This window comes from Cryptomeria japonica, chromosome 8, assembly GCF_030272615.1.
Source record: "Cryptomeria japonica chromosome 8, Sugi_1.0, whole genome shotgun sequence".
In the NCBI taxonomy this organism is placed as follows: Eukaryota; Viridiplantae; Streptophyta; class Pinopsida; order Cupressales; family Cupressaceae; genus Cryptomeria; species Cryptomeria japonica.
In genome coordinates, this window is record NC_081412.1 from 744,598,633 (window position 1) to 744,617,314 (window position 18,682).

The following is an 18,682-nucleotide window of genomic DNA, read 5'->3' on the forward strand; positions in this document are numbered from 1 at the left end:
GGACAATGCTTTTGTAAAGAGGGGAGCAATGTTATGCCCCTTCCCTATAGCGTGTATTGTGTTATGAGTTTGTGGCTACCTTAACTCTTAAATAATATACATAATCATTGTTATAATCATATATATGTATATAGGTCGTCCTAGGAGTTATATTTAAGTATTTAAGCCCGGCTTAAGTGGTATCCAAGGCATAAATATGGTATATATAGGAGGTGTAGGTTAGCTATTATCATCATGTGGAATATTGAATTCTTATTAAAGAATTGGAGGTATCCCCCTCAAAGTGGATTAGAGGGTTGCCCCCTCAGTGGCATATTATTATTAATTTCTTTGCAGCATATTTAATATTATATTATTCTTGTGCAAGTTATTTCATTACATCAGATGTGCCCTCAATGAAGCTATGTGAAAGGAACCAGTGGAGACTAAAGTTGGATATAGAAACTTGCTGTAATTTTGCATAAAAGTGTGGAGTTGCATACAATTTTTGAACCTGTCTTTTTAATAATTTTGTTCAATCCTTGTTTCTATTTTGTTTGCATTGCAATATTCCACAATCCTCTACATTATTTCATCAGGATCATCAATTCTATATAAAGTCAATATGATCTTGACACATGTCACCTGCTCTTGTTGCTATGGGTTTCTTCAAGGGATCTCCTTAATATTCAATTCAAACAAATTCAATGGAGGGAGATCCAATCTGTCTTGAACACTTCCATCTTATATTTCTAATCAGTGGGGAAGATAGGCATATTTTTCATTCATAAGTATTTTGTGGCATAATTCCAACAGTATAGAATGTGTGCTTCAATATGTGTTATTTTTATATTTTGTTGAGATACTTTATCCAGCATTATAGGTATCTTTTTTATGAGTTATGATTCTTGATAAGAGTTCAAACCTCACACAGCTCTAATATGTTTTTGATAACTCACGTTTCTAGTAACACCAGTATTGTTGCTACTGTATCAGGTATTTCAATGTTATTGGCTCCGATCCTGAAGGAAGGCTTGGTGAAGCACCAAGACCTGAGTTGCGAAATCATGGTCGAATATCTGGTGCATGCTTTGATGCAGCTATGGGCATCATCCCTGGTTTACAGGTGCAAGAACCATCCTTTTGAATATTGCAAGAGGAAGCTGAAAATTGCAATATAAGTTTTAAAAGTTTTTCTGCAGAAAAGCAACTCGCTAGCAAACAATGTATTGTCTACTTTAAAGATATCTGATTGAAATTCTTTTGTAAATGAGACAAGAGCGTAGTGCAAACAGTTAAAAGGGGTTGAATGATCTGTATGATCTGTTTTTGTACAAGTTCACTTGTGTGCAATTTAAAATTTTGTGCATTCCTGATCGTGTCTTGGAAATTAAATAATTTTTGTTTTGAAAATTAAAGTTGAATAGAAAAATCATAATGGAGGTAAACTTTCAAGAGTATCAGAATTTTGTCTCAATTGCACTTTACTAGGCTAAGGCATACTTTATTATCATGTGGACCAAAGGAAAGCAATGTTCCCAAATATGTTGGTGTCAATGTTAAGCATTTCTGTCTACATTTTATAATACATTATATGCGTTTGTTGACTATGCATGCTCATGAGATTGAATAGATGCTTCATTTGTATGTGTAGATCAAAGGTACAGATTATGAAACAAGAGATGGAACATGCATCCGAGATTATATTCATGTAACTGACTTAGTTGATGCCCATGTCAAGGCACTGAACAACACTCGGTTAGGGGAAGTCAGTATTTATAATGTGGGCACTGGAAAAGGTATGAAAGTTAACCTTTGCACATGCATGATACATGCCTGTAATAGTTACATGGGTTCCTAAATGTCTGTAAATTAAGAAATTCAACTTTAAATACCCTATGGTTTGGGCATATAATCCTCTAGTTTTGACTATCCATTGTATAACAAAATATAATGCCACGTTTTGTCAGGTCATGATTGAAAAATAAATCAGAACAGAATGGTAATGTTTATTGTACTGGAAATGAGGATTTACAAGTTTATTTATATGTAATGGAGAAGCTAAACTGTCACAGATAACCAAATTACCAAAAATTGAATAAATGTAAAGATTAATATTTACATTCTCCCGCTTAATTTGAAGGGGTTTGAACTTCTCAAATTTTTATCTTCCAAATGTCTGCTGGCTGGTCTGTAGTTGGAGAATACTTGAGTTGTACATTGCCATCTTTCACATGATCTCAATTCAAATGAAACTTTGTGTTGACATGTTTGGTTTGATCATGGAAGACTGGATTTTTGGCCATCTTGATTGCAGATTGATTAAAAACATTAAATTTCTACAGTCCATAATATTGAGTGTCTATAAAGCTTTTGGATTTAACTGCATAAACATTTTTTCATCAATAATTTTAGATCATACTCTATGATCCATCATCAAGAGGAAGCAAGGTGGAGAAGAGAAAATGATTGATTGTAAACTATGAGAGGTGTTGATGAAACATAGTGTTATTGTAAATCTTCAAGAACCCTTCTAGTTGAGTCGTGCACTGTTTTTTTGAAATCACCATTTAAAAATGTAGTGTTCACATCCATTTGATGAACCTTCTGTCTATTTTATGCTGAGAGTAGAACACTTCACTGCAGTTGCAAAGATTTCTTCATAATCTATCCCCTCTTTTTGAGCATATTCCTTTGTAACAAGTCTTGCTTTATACTTGTCAAGTGAGCCATCTGTCTTGTACTTGTTTCAAAAGATCCACTTACAATCAATAGGGCTACAACCTAGTGGAGGATCGATCAACTCCCAAGTGCCATTTTTTAAACCTTGCATAGTCTTCCTCCACATTGCAGTATTTTTCAGCTTCTTTAAAGGATGTTGGTTCTGATTCTACTGTTATATTGATTTCATCAATAGGCTGTAGCCTTTATTGGATTGAGCCTATTGTCTTGCCTTGTATGAACTTCTTGTTCCTATCTTGCAAATTTCAGTAAGTCTCAAATCTTTAAGAGTTTGTCAGACCCTTTTTGTTCATTATGAAGATCTAGGTTGAATTATTAGTACTTCTATTTTTTGATTAGAAGCTCTTTCACTTTCTAATTGTTGTATGGTTTCTTGTGTTCCATGCTCATTTGGTAAAATTTGAAATTCTTCATGAGAAGGCTGAAATTTTTCTTGATGAGTTTGAAATTCTTGATCAAATGATTTTCTCTTATACATTCTGAGTTAGAGATTCCAAATATGGTTCCAAAAGATTAATCCTTCACCTCCAAGTGAGGTTTGTAGGTTTCACAAATTATAAGTTATAACATCACGAGCAATAGGATATTTTGTATCTGCCTCATCATGCAACCTATATGCTTTTGAAGATTCAAAATAGACTATAAAAATACTTTTTTGATTGTGTTTATCTTCTTTTCTCTTTGGTTATCATGTTGGGTATCGTAAGTGTGATATTGCACTTGCTTATTAAGTTTACTTAGATAATTTATTTTTTCATTACTTGGGTAAGATAGGACAACAAGTTCACGCATAGTCTCTTTCTTTCATGGGATTTTGCTTTTTCCTTATCCTCTTGGATTTGAAAACTTAGATGACAATCCCTTGTATTTTGGTATTTTCCCTTTTCCTCACTGTCTTCTAAGTGGAAACTATAAGGCTATAAGGATTTTGCTTTAATTGTGAGCTTTTCTTTATACTATTTTCTTATTATAGGTTTGCGTCTCTTGCATATGAATGTTCCGCAGAACTAATTGTTCGATGCTATTTTGATCTTTAACAATTTGATAATTTGAATTTGTAATTTCATTGTATCTAATCCTTGCACTAGATTTTTGGGTTAATATTTGTTTTGTAGATTCTAAAATAGTATCAATGCTTTTGGTATAGGGTTAGAAAATGGTAATCATTGTGCATGCAAGTTTCTTGAAAGCCCAATATGCTCTTCTCTTGCATCTTTGGATGACTTGAGAATTAAAAACGTTTGATGGATTGATTTTTGAGATTTTCATTTGCATTTTTTGAAATTTGAGCGATTACAAGTTTTTGGTGATCTTGATATTTTTCTTCTATTCCACATTGCCCAAGAAGCTTGAGAAAGTTAAGATTGTTTTTGTTTCATTGAAATTAGAGATTAGGAATCTTGTTTGCAAATAGGGGTTTGATCGGATGCATTAGGCATACAACTTGTTTTTGAGGTATTTGAAGGCCAAACAGACCCTGCCATTACATTTGGAAGGCTCCAAGATCCCTATTTTCATATATAAATTGTTTAGTTTTAATGTTAGGAGAATTTGTCGCAATTTTTTGTTTTGATTGTATGATACAATTCTGTATGATTTTTTCAAAGCAAAAAGCAAAATAAAATAAATTTTACCTTCGTGTCTGCATAGATTATGTGGCATCATGTAGATTGTGCTGCATGCACAAGATTGCGGATCTAAATTGCCAGTCTCAACCACTTGAGCAAAAACCAGTAGCTTGTTGCTTGTTTGCCACTAGACTGTTGCCTCAATGAGCCACTATTGCTTTGGCAGTGCATCACTAGCTCAATTGCTATTGCACCACTTGCTCCTAGCCATTTTGTCATCGCCACCCTTTGACTGCTCGAGTGTTGCCCATTTGCTACCAAGGCTTCTAGCCCCCCGGTTGTTTTTCAGTTTGATAGACAACTTCAAACAATTTTTTCCAGTCCCATAGAGGTTCTATTACACAGTTCTCATTTTGAGACCTTTGGAGAGAGTTAATTTGTGCAAACAGACTCCTTTTTGAGTCTTAGTTTTTTAGAGTGCATTTTTTGGCATACTATGCACTAGTGCTCTCAATTTTCTCTCATATTGTGTTTGAGTTATAGTTCTAGCACTTTGGCCACTTTTGGACTTTGTCAAACTTTATAAATTTGATATCTTGCGTTGTAATCACACTAAAATGAAGTGTCGAACATTGTCTTATATATAGGTGTTTTGTAATCACAAATTGATTTAAAGTTTCATTCTAGGGAGTGTTTAGTTATGAGTTTTGGTATTGAAATCCATTGTTTTGTTGTCTGGCTAAATTTAGAGAACTATTTGTTGTAGAATGAGGAATAGGATTGCTGCATTTTTCATGATGTTATGCCCTATCTCCTTGAACTTTTTCTCGAACCAAGTGACTATAAGTAGAAGATTGAATGGTTAAATAACAATTACATGGTCTATGGACTAATATGCCTCACTATTTCTAAAGATATTCAACATCAGCTTGAGTACATTGAGTGTCATTTCACTACTTGGACCTTCATTCTATAATTTTATGGAGAACTTGATTCTATATCTGAGAGTGACGCTTCTATAAAAAACCTTTCATATATGTATGATATTGAGACTACTACCCAACCTCCTCTTTTTCATACTCCACCTATAGTTGAGGATATTCCTTCTGTACTTGTTGCTACTTCCGAGTCTAGTGTCACATCTTCAAGAGCTTCGAAAGATCCTCCGCAACAGGATTTTATGTCTTTTGGATTCACCTCATTTGGAGGCATTACTACTAGACATCTCTTCTTTTGTTTGTAGATTGTCACATTTTCAATCTAGTTGAAACTCGTCTTTTGTTTGTAGAGTCCCACATCTTCAATCTAGATGAGACCATTGAGTATTACGAATAATAGAACACAGAATGATTACGAAGATATTCAATAAAAAACTGAGGGAAAGTCTCCTTAATAAAGGGTTACAAAAGCTTTATCCATAAAGGATATGGCAACTAATAAAGAAAAATTATAAGAATGACAACTAATAAAGAGAAAGGATAAGAACGACAACTAAAAGAAGAAATAATATTCCTATAGTCTATCCTAAAGAAAAATTGAACAATATAAACTAAATATTACAATATTACTTTAAAACTCTCTTTTAATGGTCAATTTACTATCTACACCAAATTTATCTCAAATTTTCACAAATTTATCAGGACTCAAAGTCTTTGTAAGAATGTTTGCAGTTTGATCCTTAGTTGGACAATATTGCAACATAACCGATCCATCTTCTACAAGTTACCTGATGAAATGATAATGAAATTCCACATGTTTGGTACGTTTGTGGAAGATCAGGTTCTTGCCAAGCTTTAGCACCCTTCGATTGTCACAAAACAAGGGTGAAGGCCCCGCTTGAGAAATTTTAATGTTTGAAAGCATTCTTTGAAGCCATATTGCCTCACATGTTGCTTTTAAAATTTCCTAATACCCTGCTTCTGTCAAGGAAAGAGCTACTTTTGGCCGCTTCTTGCTGGTCCATGGGATTGCATCCATGCCAAGATTGAAAACATATCCATAAGTGGATTTTTTGTCATCAACAAAACTTACCCAATCTGAATCTGTGAATCCAACCAGCCTAGGATTTTGCTTCTGCTATACAAAATGCCAAAGTCAAGTTCTCCTTTCACATATCACAACACCCACTTTGCTGCAACCCAATATTTTTGCCTTTGGTGCTGTCATTAATTTGATTGAAAATGAAACTCACAACATAGCTCAAATTGGGTCTAGTGGCTGTAAGATAGATAGGGCTGCCCATTAGTTGCCTGAATGTTGACTAATTTATTACCTTTGAGTTTTGTTTGGCTGAAAGCTTCAACCCTTTCTCCATATGTGTAGATGAGATTTTGCAATATGTCATTTTGGACTTGTCAAGCAAACTCCTAGCATAATTGGATCGAGCAATAAAAATACCACCACATGTTTGCCAAACTTTTACACCTAGGTAGTAACGTAGGAGGCTTAAATTAGTCATTTCAAAAGTTTTTCTCAAATTACAGTTGATTTGTTCAATCAAATGTGCCTCACTACCTGAAATGATGATATCATTTACATAAATGACCAATAGAATGATCTCATTGCCTATGCTTTTGACGTACAAATTCAGATTTGAAGGACTTCTCTTGAATCTGTATTCAACCAAATACTTGTCAATTTTGATGTACTCTGCCCCGAGTACCTACTTCAGGTCAAATAGAGATTTCATTAGTCTACATACTTGATGCTCCTTTCCTGCAGCCTAAAAACCTTGAGGTTGAGAGACGTACACTTCTTCCTCCAAGTTGCATCGAGGAAGACACTTTTACGTCCATTTGATGGACTTTCTAGCCAAACTGAATTGCTATGGCTAGAATGAAACAAATGTTGCTCATCTTTGCCATATGAGCAAAGGTCTCCTCATAGTCAAGCCTTCTCTTTGTGAGAACCCTTTTGCGACTAACTGTGCTTTGTACTTGACTTTGTACACCTGTTTGCAGCTAATGGGTTTTTTCCCTGGTGGAAGATCGGGAAGAACCCAAGTCTTTTTTTTCATAAGACGCTTATGTTCAATTTCCATAGCCTTTTTTCCATTTAGGTTTTCCTTTTGCCTCCATGAAGATTGGCCATATGAGCGAAGTTAATTGTGTTCTTGCTCTAGCGTTTGGATGATCCACCCTTGATCATTTCATCATCTGAACATCATCAATGATGCTTTCCTACCAATTTGGCCTCTTTTTAGGAGCATCTTCAGCCAAATCAGCATTGCCATCATGACTTAGGCAACCTGTTTCTATGTCATTTGGATGCTGATCAATGTTATCATCAATACATTCTTTTGGTATTTTTACCTACCTGGAAGACTCCTCATGCTTAGAAGTTGAACATTCAAATCCTTATCCTTAATAGGCTGATCTTCAATAATCTTGATCTTCGAAGAAAGTTGAAAAAGGCCCAACTTCTTCATCATCACAAATTCCCTGCTAAAAGTCAAGTAGTTAGTGCCAACATCAATTAGCTTGTAGGCTTCATCATTTAAATTGTACATTGTAAGTATGAACTTCTTACTCTTAGGGTCCAACTTGGTTCTCTTGGCATTTGGAATCCAAACGTATGCATTAGAATTGAAGACCTTAAGATGACTCACTTTTAGTTTTCTCGTAGACCAAGCTTCTTCTAGTGTCATCTCCTTCACAATTTGTGTTAGAGACCTATTGAGGAGATAAATTGTAGTGTAAACTGCCTCAATCCAAAACTTCTTGGGAACACTATTGTTCTCCAACATACGTCGGACAATCTCTGTAATTGTAGGGTTCCTTCTCTCAACTACTCCATTTTGTTGTGGAGTATAGGGTGTTGTTTATTGCCTCTTGATTTTGTGTCGAGCACAAAAGTTATTGAATACATTTGAACATAATTCACCTCCATTCATATCTAAGAGTTATGATGTCACATCTTGACTCTTTCTCTACGAATGATTTGAACTTTTGAAATTTCTTAAACACATTTGATTTTGATAAAAACACCCACACTTTTCTACTGAAATCATTATTAAACAAAAGAAAGTACTTGGTCGATGCCGTATTCATTGGTCCACAAATATTTGGATGAACTAGTAGTTAGACTCTCAAGGCTCTCGAAGCCTATCCATTTGAAAAAGGAGTTGTGTTGCTTCCTTGCTTGGCATGCTTTGCAAGCACCCTGCATTGGGTATTGGATGTTAGGTAATCCTTCAACCAAATTCTCTCGTACCAAGTGAGAGAGGTAGGTTAAAATGTTGGAAACATTTTCATTGATGACAAAGGAGAATTGATGTCATTGCTGGTCCCAGAAGAACGTCATTGATGTTGAAGACATATGGATAAGATTGCTGATTATTTGCTGATCCAAGAAGAGGAAGATCAATTTATGTGAAGTAGTTTATGATGTCTAAGCCAGTGTCCATGAAACAAGAAATATTTAATTTAAATATATTTGTGTCGAACAAAGTGGCTGACCTCATGAACATGCTTATACTTTTTGCTTGCCAACCACTTAGGCATGTGTTCCAAGACTTACATGAATAGAGATTAAGGGCAGTGATCAAGAAATGGAGTACAATGATTAGGAAAGGATAAAGTAAAGCAATTACCATAAGGAGAGCAGCAATTATGTTTGGATAATAGAACAGAGATTAACGTTGTGAAAGTCAGCATTTCATAACGAGAGATAGCAATATATTAAGAGCAAGAATTAAGATTTGTTCATGGGCAGCAATTGAGAAAAGACTTCAAGCATTGAAGGCAGAGATAAATATATTTCTAAAGGCAGCAATTAAAGTTCATAAAAGGCAGTGATGAAGATTAAGGATAGTGGAGTGTATTAACAAAAGGACATGTCCATTCAAAAAAGGATACCTCTTAATACCAAAGGATATAAAATGCAACAAGGAATGTGTGGAGAGAAAATAATAAATGATAGAGAGATGTGTGAAGAACTAAAGGAAGATTTATCATTCAAGAATGTGTGTGGCAATAAAATGATATATCAGTCCAATTAAGAGCAAGAGTAGAAAATATGAAGGGCATTGAAGATCTATATTGAAGGAAGCTGGAGCAAATTTATATGAAGTTTATAAGCAGATTTGAAGGAAGTTTTTGAGCAGATCTGAAGGAGGTTATGAGCAGATTCTTGGAGATGTTATAGCAGACTTTATGAGCAGACTGTTGAAGATGTTATATCAGATTTTATGAGTAGATTACGAATATGATTTATGTGAGAGATATATGAAAGAGATAGAAATGTCTATCATCCATTGAAGAAGCAGTTTTCAGTAAGTAGAAGAGCTCGGTGCCTCCTATAAGAGAGTGGTGTCTCTTGCTAAGTTGGTGCTTATTTTTGGCAGTTGGTGCCTACGAATTGTGAGGAGTGGTGTTTCAAGTAGGTTGGTGCCTAGGAAGTTTGTAAGACAATTTTATATAAGCAATATCTTGTTGTGGTTTTCTTTTGTAAGGGTCTCCACATAAATTGTGTGTTTTTGTTATTGATAATGTGCAATTGATGTTATTGTGATTTTTAAGTTGAAAAAGTAAAGGATTGTATTATACTAATTCACCCTGCCTTCTCAGTATAATCATGTGCTCAGCATAAATTAAGGTGCCCATACCATTGATGCCATAGTGTGTTGATATCAAATGCACTCTTGGCTACCAATGCACTCTCTTGAACATGTCCAGTATCAACAAGCCAATGCAAACCATGATCTTTGATACCGATAGCAATGATTTTATTGGATTCCTTGTCAACAATATAGCATTTGTTTTCACTAAATATGACATCCAAATTGGGACAACGGCACATAATTTGATTCACAAAGAGCAAATTGAGCTCCAATCATGAGACATAGTACACATTGAGAAAAACGAGATTTTTCCCTCTAGAAGATATTTGCACATTTTCTTTGCCAAGAATAGTGTACTTAACAGCACTAATGATCACTGAATTTGAGCAAGCCATGTACTCTGTGAACCAATCTTTCTTGTGGTTGAAATGTTGAGATGCTCCAAAACCGATGTATAATGTAAAGGACTTTGATTGATTTATTGGTCTTTTGGCCATGAAAGCATAGAAGACTGTGACTCCTTAGAATGCCTTGCGACATGAACCTTTCATGGACGTCCTCCCTAGTTGGATTTCTATTCAATCAACCTCTTTCTGTAGTACTTCTTCGTATGACCCATTTTACCACAATAATTACATGATATTTCTCAGATTCTTTGAAGCATCTTCATTATTCCTTTGTTCTTTCTTTTAAGGCCATTTGCCTTTGCCCTTATCCTTCCTGCAAATGCTTGTTCTACACTTTGTGTATCATTTTTTCTACCAAATTGCTTCTTCTATCTATCTTGCTGCAAGAGCTTATTGCACAATTCTTCAAACTTCAAGTCAACATTGGTTGATGTGATATTGAGTGTCGCAATAAAATTGAGTAGCTGATACACCTCTGTCTCTCCCTGGGTGCACGCATCCTCATATTCGTATCAGATACAGATATGGATACAAGTCGGATAGCGTACCCACATGTGCCCAAAAAATTGTGATTTTTCAATCATGTCGGATACTGTGTGATTGTATTTTTTAAAAATTTGGCGTACATCTTCTTAAACTTAATTTAAGAAAACTTCAATCATGAATTTTTTTTATGTTTTTTTGTATAAACAAAACCTCACCAAATGAGGAAGAAAAATGAAATGTTTTCTATTTCAGCAGCCCAAAACTCTACTTTTTTTTGCATATTGTAAATGTAATTTCCCTTCTTGAATCACCTTATTCTTTGCCCTAAATTTACAAATCCAAAACAAAGCAAAGAGCAGAATATAGTTAGAGATATAATCCTCATCCAAGAATAAGATGAGATAAGTCTTGTTTGGAAACCTGCAACTGAGATCAGATATATACATTTATCCACATATAACTGTTACAAATACATATATATTTATGGGACAATTATCTCTGCATGCCGCAAGGAACAAATATGTTACTATTCAGATCGGTCTGCTGCAATGAGTGCTTCTGCTGTAGCTCAATGCCTCCCTTGACTGCTGGGAAATGTCTTCTTATATTCCTCCATCGGATTTGGAGGGTTATGACTTTACTTAAAGGTTGTGTCCCTTGGAGTGGAATATGTCCATTCGCTGCCAGGTTGTGACCCTTGGAGTGGAATATGTACGTTCGTTGCCAACCGCATCTCTTCATAGCCTACTCACTTCTCATAATTCATCATTGTTTAGTCTAACTAATCCCCTATCCATTTTAGAGGAGATTGCTGCTAGAGGAATGAGAGAGGATCAATTCATAAAGCAATTGCTATTCATTATATATACAGTAATCCTTATTCCATGCAATCTGCTATAGTAATCACGAACTGCTGTTAATATTATGATTGATGCTAGGAGAAAAAATTGTGAAGTCATGCTATTGTAAGACAATTTCTTATTCAGGTATGTTGTCAGATTGGAGGCATGACAGTAAATTGTTAAATCAACTTAAAATTGTGTATGTTGCAATTATGTGTCTATATTGCTTTCAAAGTAATGAAGATCTCCTCTAGTGACTTAGAAAATTGTGTTAAATATGTGTATGTGTTTTTTGTGAAGGTCGTATTCAACCATATCCATATTGGGGGTCTTCGTAAATGGCCGTATTTATATCCAATACTGTATCCATATCCATATCTGTATCCATGTCCATGCAACTTTGCAATAGAATGTCTTTGATCTTCATCAAATGCTCTTGTAAAGACATTCACTCATCCATCATGATTGAGAAAAGCATAATTTTTAGGAAGAAGGCCCTACCTTTATTTAAGGTCTCATGCAAATCTTGCAGGTGCTTCCAAATTTCCACAAAGGTTTTGCCTGTTTGAGCTCCGTAAGTATTTCATTGGTCATTGATAGCTTTATCAGCATGAGGACTTCTGAATTATGCTCATCAAACTTGTCATGTTCTTTCCTGCAACCTATGGCCAAGTGTCAATACCGAGGATGATCTTATTAAGGCATATGTACTCGAAGATTATGAGCATGCATTGCTTTTCTGTGTTGTTTTTCTTGCTAGGAAAAAGCTGGCATGCCTTCCAACATGATGTTGGGTAATGAAGCCATCCCTCTCGCAACTCGCATTTACAAAAAATAAAGAAACCTTTGTTTGCAAACACTGTAATTTTTTGCTAATAAAATATAGAAAAATACTTAAATTTTTCTTGGTCAAATCCTAGTCAGCAGGTACAAAATCCTTGCCCTAGTCATGGCAAACCCTATGTATTGAAAAAATAGGAGAAAATATTCAGCAAACCCTATGATTTAGATGTAAAAATTCCTTAGATCTTGTACAAAAGATTTGTCAAACTTTAACCGCCACAATTTATAGAAAACACCCACGATTTTATTTTAAAAATTGCCAAAAAACATGAGAAAATTTAAAACATGCCAAAACCGTAGGCATGTGCTTTTTAAAGAAATTTGCCCATGATTTTTAAAGAAAAAATTGTGCAAAAAACTTGGGCCCTAGTTGTGTGATTTTACTGAACTATTTTGAGCAAAAGTTGTGGGATTTTATTGAACCAGGTTGTGATTTTGAGCAGAAAAAATCACAATTTTTGTTGAGGAAAAACCCACAATTTCTTTTTAATTTTTGTTTCCAAAAAATGGAAGAAAATAGGCCATGCTATTTTTGTAAAGAAATAGTGCAGTTTTTAGCAGAAAACCCATGTAATTTTGCAAAAAAAAGAATCACGATTTTTAATAGTAAAAAAATCCATGACAATCCACTAAAAAAATGCCTTGATTTTCACCTTCCGCAAAATCTTACAAAATTTCCCTTGTAAGAGTTCGTATGATTCTATATAGTGTCGTACTGTTCCATAAGACACTCCTTTAACACATTCTATGTCTCACCAACGATTCCTCAATCAATCATTGCCAACACCAATCCTTAAGACAATTTGCTATCATGTATGTCGAGGCTTTACCTAAGCTTTGATACCATATTGCAATAAATAGGAACATAGAATGATTGCCGAGATGTTCAATAATAAACTGAGTGAAAGTCTCCTTAAATAAGAGTTATGAAGGCTTTATCCATAAAGGATAAGAGCAGCAACTAATAAAGCAGAAGTATAAGAACGACAACTAAAAGAATAAAGAACATTCCTAAAGTCTACTATAAAGACTAATTGATCATTATAAACTAAATATTACAATATTACTTTAATATTGAGGAAATAGCTTTCCTTTTGCAGGATATTCCTCCATCACCTATAGCTTCATTAGAGTTCTGAGACACTTCTTTTAGGGCTTCCAACAATTGTCTATAGCAGGGTTTTTCATGTCTATAAGATCCACTTATTGGGAGGTAGACTTACTGGACATTACATGTTTGTTTGTGGACTCACCTTTCAAATCTTGATGACATATTGAGGGTATTTGTCTTCTCTTTGATGACAACTTTGACGAGGATATTTACTTATTTGGATGTTATTTTTTAACACTACATGCTTACATGGTGACACAACCTACAGTTCATGAATCATATGATTTACCTCAATTATTATTTATGATGACCACTTTTACATGATTATCTAGATCTTGATTCAAATCTCATAATGATGTTGAGAGCCATTTTGAGTCCTATTTGGTACCTAATTTGATTCATCAACCTTTGTTATAGTTTGGCATCGACTTTGTTATAGTTTGGTTCTCTCTGCCTCTCTATAGGGGAGCATCTTTGTGCATGGGTACCTTACATGGCCTCATTGTTGGGATGCAATTTTTGGTTCTCTTTTCTCTTGAAGGGGGCTTTTCTCTTTGGATGTAATGAGGGTACTTATAAACTCTTCTGATTTCTCTCCATTCACGATTGTTTTATTGCCATCTTTTATGGTTAGGCTTGGGACTCCTTATTGGACTTTAGCACATCTATGCACTAACTTTGATATAGGTGAGCATTTCTCAGAGATCTTCCTATTCTAGCCTTTCATTCCACCTTTGGAGTGGGAATTCAATAGACTTGTGACTTGAGGTTTTTTTCCAAAAGTAAGGTGCACCAATTGATGGAAAGGGATCTACTTTAGCACTCAGTGTGAGACATTTTGCATTCACATTCTAACTCTACTATGCGGACACATCGATTTTGTAGGTTAATCTTTTGGGGGTGGGTGTGGGGGTGGGGTGAGGAGTGGTGGGTGATCTTCTCTCTCTGCTTTTTGGGGGGTTCTTCTCTCTTTTGGGAGGAGTTTTTTTCCTATGGGTTTTCTCATTTTCCTTGTTTATGAGAGATCTTTGTATGTGAGTTTCTTTAATTTTTCTTGCTTCAATTTATGTTGAAAAGGCAAGGTAAACTAGAAAAAATACCTCTATAGCTGCATTCTTTGAAGCAACAAAGAAATAAGTAAAAAATTCTGCTGAAGCACCAGCATTATTTAATACTGGAATTCTCTACTGCATCTTCTGTCTTTTGTTTTCACCCAGCAAATGCATGTGCAGCTTTGATGCTTCAAATAACCATTGATTTTAAGCAATCGCTGCACACTCATTCTTCATGCTTATGCATATGCCTTTAGAGAATGAAATACCCATGCTTGTGAACTACATGATGCAGTTGCTGCTGGCCGGGTGCAGATGTTTGCATGATTGGCGTGATTGAATGTACTTTAAGATACTTGTACAAATCTATTCCTGCACTTTTTCATCTACAAACTCTTCATGTTTGGATGCTAAGCGTTTGTTTAGGGCAGATAATACAATCACTTATAAAAATGTTTCTACACTTTCATCTCTTGAAATCTATATACCATTTAGGGCCACAAAATCCCAAAATTCCTGAAGCACCTTTTTCTCTGCCTCCGTTTGCTTCAGGTGGAAAATAAAACAAAACAAAACATATATTATCACTGATAAGCAAAGGGTTGTGTTAGTGGTAAAGATTAACAGTAACAGAAGTTGCTAATCATGGTCTCTTTGCATTGCCAATATGTGTCCCATTACTTGACGGCAATGTATCTGTTTCTTTTGCAATATCTCAAATGCTGCTGTAATTTTCAATGTTCAGATTGCCTGTGCTCCGATACCACTGAGGCCAGGATTGAAATGAAAGCAGAACGGAATGGTAAATGTTTATTGTATTGGAAGTGAAGATTTGCAAGTTTATTTATAGGGATTCAGAGAAGTTAAACAGCCACAAATAAAACAAACTAGTAAATTCCCAATAACTACCAATTAACTGAGTGTGTTAATCCATAGGATTACCCTGTAAAGATTAATATTTGCAGTTTCTAGAGTAGCTTTATGTAGGGCTTTTCATGTCTATGGTTATGAATGAGAGAATTGGTTCTATATTCATTTCCAGTTGGCCTCTTCAATCATATAGGTTTAATTATCTTGCAGAAGTTTTTACTAACATGCAAAACGGCAATATGGATATCAGGGAATTACATGTATTTTAGTCTGTAATGTGCAGCTAATGTAGTGTAGGCTTTGTCCAAATCTGAACATTTCTTATAATAAATGAATTATATTAATGTATGTGAGGGCCAAATACAGTCAACAAAATGCAGATTGAGTAACAGCAAAGCGTTAGGCTAAAATAAACCACAGGTTCAAACAATAAAAAAATAAAAAAAAGTTTCAAGGGGGTATAAACTTAAAGCAGTTAGTACAATTTAAGAAAAATTCGACCATAAACCATATACTTGTGCACCAACTTGGCCTGTGTATGCTCAAGCACACAAACAATTGTAGGGAAATCACAATGCTGGCATTTATTACAGAAATTTTTCTTAGATTATTTTTGAAACCCATAAATAATATCTTATAATTCTCTGGTCACCATATTGTGTCTTGAAATGCTTTAAGTACAATAGTGTAATCATTTTCCACGCAAAAAAAAAATTGAATATCTTAGTTGAAACTATTTTCGTTTATGTGCATAAAGGAGCACTGCTTATTTAGAAGGGTAAGGGAACTCACTTTCTTAATCAAAGGATTATGGGGCTCTCTTTTCAAGGAATCTTAATTTGTTAAAGGTACCTGATTATGCTAAGCTTTGTAAAATTGAGCAACTGTTGTTTTCCATCATTCAGCTGGCTGGCTCTCAGTTGGGCCACTTGATTTTATTTTTCAAAAGTGAATTTGCCCTTGTCCTCAACATATGACAACTAAAAGGCCCTAAATTTGAGCAGCTTGCCTACCTTTTAATAGGGGTATGTACAAGTGTAGTAAGACACATAAATTGTGTACAGAACTGGCTGGAGTTTAATATTTACAATCATTGATTGATATCTTACATGATGAAGAGCTGGGCTCTTTATAAAAAGCTTTCCTCCTGAAATAGGAAGGTTTCTAAGACGAGTTACAAAAGTTTTAAGTGCTTCCTATGACCGAAAATCAAGTCTGACATGAAAGTGATATACCATGCAGCCTATACTACAACACATAATGAACACACTAAATTACAAACATAAAATGGATCAAAGGAGCTCATTTCTTTGATTATAAGGAAATTGTATTCAATATCTTTTTGGAGTTGTGGAAATTGAGTCTGTTGGGTGTATTGGAATATCCACTCAGTTTTCTTTCAAAACAATACTTTGTAGTTTGTAGTACACTGGGGTGGCAGTAGGGCTCATAAAATTTATGACTGCCAATAATGGTACGTTTTGTCTTGACACGTGACATATATCTAGATATGCGCAATTGAATAGGCTCCTACATGGCTATATGGCTCATAGAGAGATTTCCTGATGATGTACAGTTTGGCTTTGACACATCTCTAGGATTTTTGCTCCACTGTTAAGCTATGCGAGCCTTACAACTGATAGCTAGATTGTTTTCTCAAGAAAGTTTCTTGCCTTTCATGGTAGCAGTAGAATTGTGTGCCAAAAAAATACAATTACTGCAGAATTTCTTTTAAGGTTAGTATCATGTTTACTAAAGAATAACCCTTTCGAAGTTTTTTAGCAGTTTACCATACATTTTAGTAAAATGTTGACTATTTCTGTTAAGCAAATTAATCATGGTCAGAATTTACAGTATTTATCAAACAATGCATCTTAGAAATGATTGGTTGAAGGATCATGATTAAAGCATGAATGATGTTTTAATCTGTTGGTTTTATTTCGCTGCAGGTAGTTCTGTTAAGGAGTTTGTTGAAGCTTGCAAAAAAGCAACTGGTGTCAATATAACCGTAGTCTCTTTGGAGAGAAGACCAGGTGACTATGCTGAAGTGTATAGCAATCCTTCAAAAATACAGAGTGAACTTAATTGGTCTGCTCAGTATACAGATCTTACAGAAACTTTGACTGTTGCTTGGAGGTGGCGGAAATCCCATCCTAATGGCTATGCAAACCAATGAAATTTTTAACGTTACTTAGCCAAAGCACAATTCGCAACATTTGGAATCCATCCATGGCTATCTGAAACGATGAGCTCCTTATGTATGATTTGGATCTAGCATGTCGAAAGACACATTGCGGCGTATATGGAATCATAGGTATATTTATTATTGTATTTAGCGCGCTATGTGATTGCATTTATCAAATATTGCCTTCCATGTTAGAGAATGGAAGCTCTTGGTTCTATTTCTATTGGAAGAGGAACATGTAGTCCTACTTAAAAAGATGAGATATTCATTGTCCAATCCGAGATGCGGGTTACGAGCTTGGTTCAAACATACACTTTATGCAAATGGAAAAGATTATTTTTTGTAATTGCTGGCAAGGATGAAGCTCAACTATGGTGTAAAATTCTTTCTAAGGTATCTCATTTTAGCGGCATTGAAGTGTGACAATTTTTTATGGGTCACAGTGGGTAAAAAAGGCGATGGTGTCATATTGTTTTGTGAGATACTAACTCTCATTTCGTGTCGGCTGAGCAAACTAACAGAATAAGAAAATTAAGCATTCACTTTCCACCCATAGGGCAATTTCCATTCTTCAGCTTCAAGCATATTCTCACTTCTAGACGGTTAAACAAAAAGAAACAGCTATGGTGTCATTCATCGTTTACCCGAGTCTTTGTGTAGCATTCTCATGTGTTTGATTCAATCAAGATTAAGTTAATTGAAAGGATGTAATTTTCCTTTTTCTCTTCTTGAGATTTGAAATTTAATGATAAACATAACGCTTCCACTTTGGAATCCAGTTGGAATCCAGCAAAGGCTGTCTGAATCAGTGAGCCCCCTTATTTCAATTTTTATCTAGCATGTTGAAAGACATACATATTTCCATGTATATGGAATCCATGGATATTTTCTATTGTTTTGGAAGCAAGCCATGTGATTGTACTCTCACCAACCATCGGTTGCAAATTTTTGAGTAGAAAATACTGTGTAAATTCCACTCTAGTTTTTAAGTCACATTTGTCATGTCAATATATATGTTAATTGGTATTCAAACTGGG

General features: G+C 34.9%; 1 protein-coding gene across 8 annotated transcripts in view; it reads left to right on the plus strand.

The window, feature by feature from the left end:
- The window catches only part of LOC131061416 (probable UDP-arabinose 4-epimerase 2), a 31,707-nt gene extending 13,622 nt beyond the window's left edge, over positions 1-18,085 (plus strand). For 7 of the 8 annotated variants that reach the window (XM_057995065.2, XM_057995067.2, XM_057995070.2 and 4 more), the window contains exons 8-10: positions 976-1,105; positions 1,634-1,778; positions 17,410-17,991. In XM_057995065.2, coding sequence (XP_057851048.1) covers positions 976-1,105; positions 1,634-1,778; positions 17,410-17,636 — 502 coding nt within the window. In that variant the 3' untranslated portion in view covers positions 17,637-17,991. Of the gene's footprint in view, positions 1-975; positions 1,106-1,633; positions 1,779-17,409 lie in introns of all 8 variants that reach the window. The other variant, XM_057995075.2, reaches the window with a different exon arrangement.
- Positions 18,086-18,682: the final 597 nt, after the last annotated feature.